Here is a 2,205-nt window from a genome sequence, read left to right as displayed (position 1 = left end):
CCCTTGAGTCTGCAGGCAAATGTTCTATCCACTGAGTCAAACCAGTTAGGGCAATTAATTCCCTTTTAATGTGCACGAATTTTGGGCACCGGGATACTAGTAAGAATAGAACACCTTTAGTGAAAATGCTCTCAGGGTAAATAAAATAGGGTCAGGGAAAAGGCAGGAGTGGGGCAGTGGGGTCTTATTTCAGATCAGATGTCTAGGGAAGGCATCTCGGAGGCAGCCCCATCTGAGTAGAGATCTGAATGAATGAGCACAAGAACCTTGCCAATATCCAAAGAAAGGAATTCCAGGTGACAGAGGTAGCACATGCAAAGGCCCCAGGGTCCAGTGAACAAAAGTGTGAATGCAGAACACTCAGCAAAGAGAAGGAAGTATTTCAAAGAGGTATGAGGGGTGATGTGTGGATGCTGCCAAGGTTGGGCCCAGAGCTGGTGTGTCACTGGAGACCTCCTCCTCCACCAGAACAGTCCAGTGGCATGGTCTGAGTAGAAACCTGACTGGTATGGGGAGAGGAGAGACTGGAAGGAGAGAAGACATGGAGAGCTGATGGAGCAGTTTTATGTTACAGGGAGCAGAGAAATGGGGCAGGGGGAGGGGCAGTGAAAGAGATGAAGAGTCTCGATGAAGGCATTGCATCCTGGGATATGACTCCCCTAATACCCTCTTCTAGCCCTACAGGTCTTTCCAGCGAGTGTCCACTCCACCTCCTGCCCATCAGCCATCGCAGGGTCCAAGGTCCCAGGGCCAGAGCATTGAGAAAACCTACCAGAAACTCTGCCCTAAGGAACCCTGGCTCCTGTCTCCATGGAGACTCCATGGAGAAGACTTTAGCCTTGGCACATGCACGTGCCAAATGCGGAAGCAATCAGGACGAGTGACCCCAACATTCCTCCTGGGAGGTTTGGCCTAGGGAATCAGATGCTCTGACACCTCCCAGTGCTATCATTAATTGTACACTAATACAGTGAAGTATGTGGGGATGCATTGTGTCTTGTTGGCTGTTATAGTTTGTGTTAATTTCCCTGCAATAAATTACTACCAAACTAGTGGTTTAAGTCAACACAAATTTATTAACATATGCGTTTGTAAATCAAAAGTTAAGCTGTGACAGCACAGATAAAAAGGAGGTGAGCATTTCAGAGGCGGGAACGTTAGAGTTGGGCCTTATAGGACGCATAGGAGTGGGTCAAGTAGAACAGGCATTCCAGGAAGAGGGAACAGCGCATGCAAAAGCTCAGGACCAGGTGGACCAGCGTGGTTGCGAAATGAGACAGTGTGGAGCCCAATTATAAAGGGATTTGGATGCCTTCCTGAGGAGCTGACATGATATGACCAGAGCTGGGTCCTGCCACCCTCACTTCAAGGGCCCATGTGCTGTGCGGAGTCCAATATCTTACCTGAAGAATCCCCAGATGCCCAGGCGGTACTGAATGATCACCACCACCACGTTTTCATGGGCAGAGAGGGCCAGCCCGTTATAGGCTGATGCCCCGCCCACCACCAGACCTCCTCCGTGGATCCACACCATCACCTGGACAGGGAGGAAGCAACCACACAGGTCACAGATAGGAAGCAGAGCTGGGAAGGAACTCCAAGGGTTGTCTGGTTGATCAGGACTCAAGGAGGCTGTTCTCTGAAGCTCATCAGCCTCCAGCAAAGGTGAGGCAGGCAATCGCTCTCCTCCCCACTCCTCCAGCTGGGGCCAGGCCACCCCCGACCCATGCACCTGGTTGCCCCTGCCTGTCTCTCCAGCCCCAGTGCTGTGTGCTCCCAAGGCTCTTCATGCTTAGAACAGCATCATGGGAACAGCCAAGGCCAACAACGTCATCTTCCCCCAAACACTCCCATCACCCTAATTCCTGGGCCCCTCACCTGCTCAGCACACTCTGCCTGGGCAGCCCTTGGATTTCAGAGTCATTAGTCACCTCTGTGCGGTGAATTAAAATCCTCTCATGTGTGAATGACTATCTCAAGAAGCATCCATGCCCCCAGTGGTATCTCTTCCTTACATTCCTCGTTCTGCACCCCAGGACTGCCCCCAGCAGACCTGCTCCCACCTTCTGGCTGCCCATCTCTGGGCCTCTGCATATTGAGGAAATGCTGACTCACTGGGACATCGCCCCAGCCAAAGACAATTAGGAAGGGAAATTAGCTCAAGAACATCTCAGATATTGAGGCAAAGACAAAGACAAGGCTGGA

The 2,205-nt window shown here is 51.4% G+C and overlaps 1 protein-coding gene across 1 annotated transcript in view; it reads right to left on the bottom strand.

Annotated features, from left to right (window-relative positions):
• Positions 1-2,205, bottom strand: part of LOC102761162 (liver carboxylesterase 1-like) — a 27,288-nt gene that overhangs the window by 17,217 nt on the left and 7,866 nt on the right. The window contains exon 4 of the mRNA XM_015570958.1: positions 1,404-1,537. Within this exon, the coding sequence (XP_015426444.1) occupies positions 1,404-1,537 (134 nt within the window). The remainder of the gene's footprint in view (positions 1-1,403; positions 1,538-2,205) is intronic.

The sequence above is a fragment of the Myotis davidii genome, unplaced genomic scaffold, assembly GCF_000327345.1.
Source record: "Myotis davidii unplaced genomic scaffold, ASM32734v1 scaffold3428, whole genome shotgun sequence".
Classification (NCBI taxonomy): Eukaryota; Metazoa; Chordata; class Mammalia; order Chiroptera; family Vespertilionidae; genus Myotis; species Myotis davidii.
Note: the sequence above shows the minus strand (reverse complement) of the source record. Positions and strands in the feature narration are given on the sequence as shown.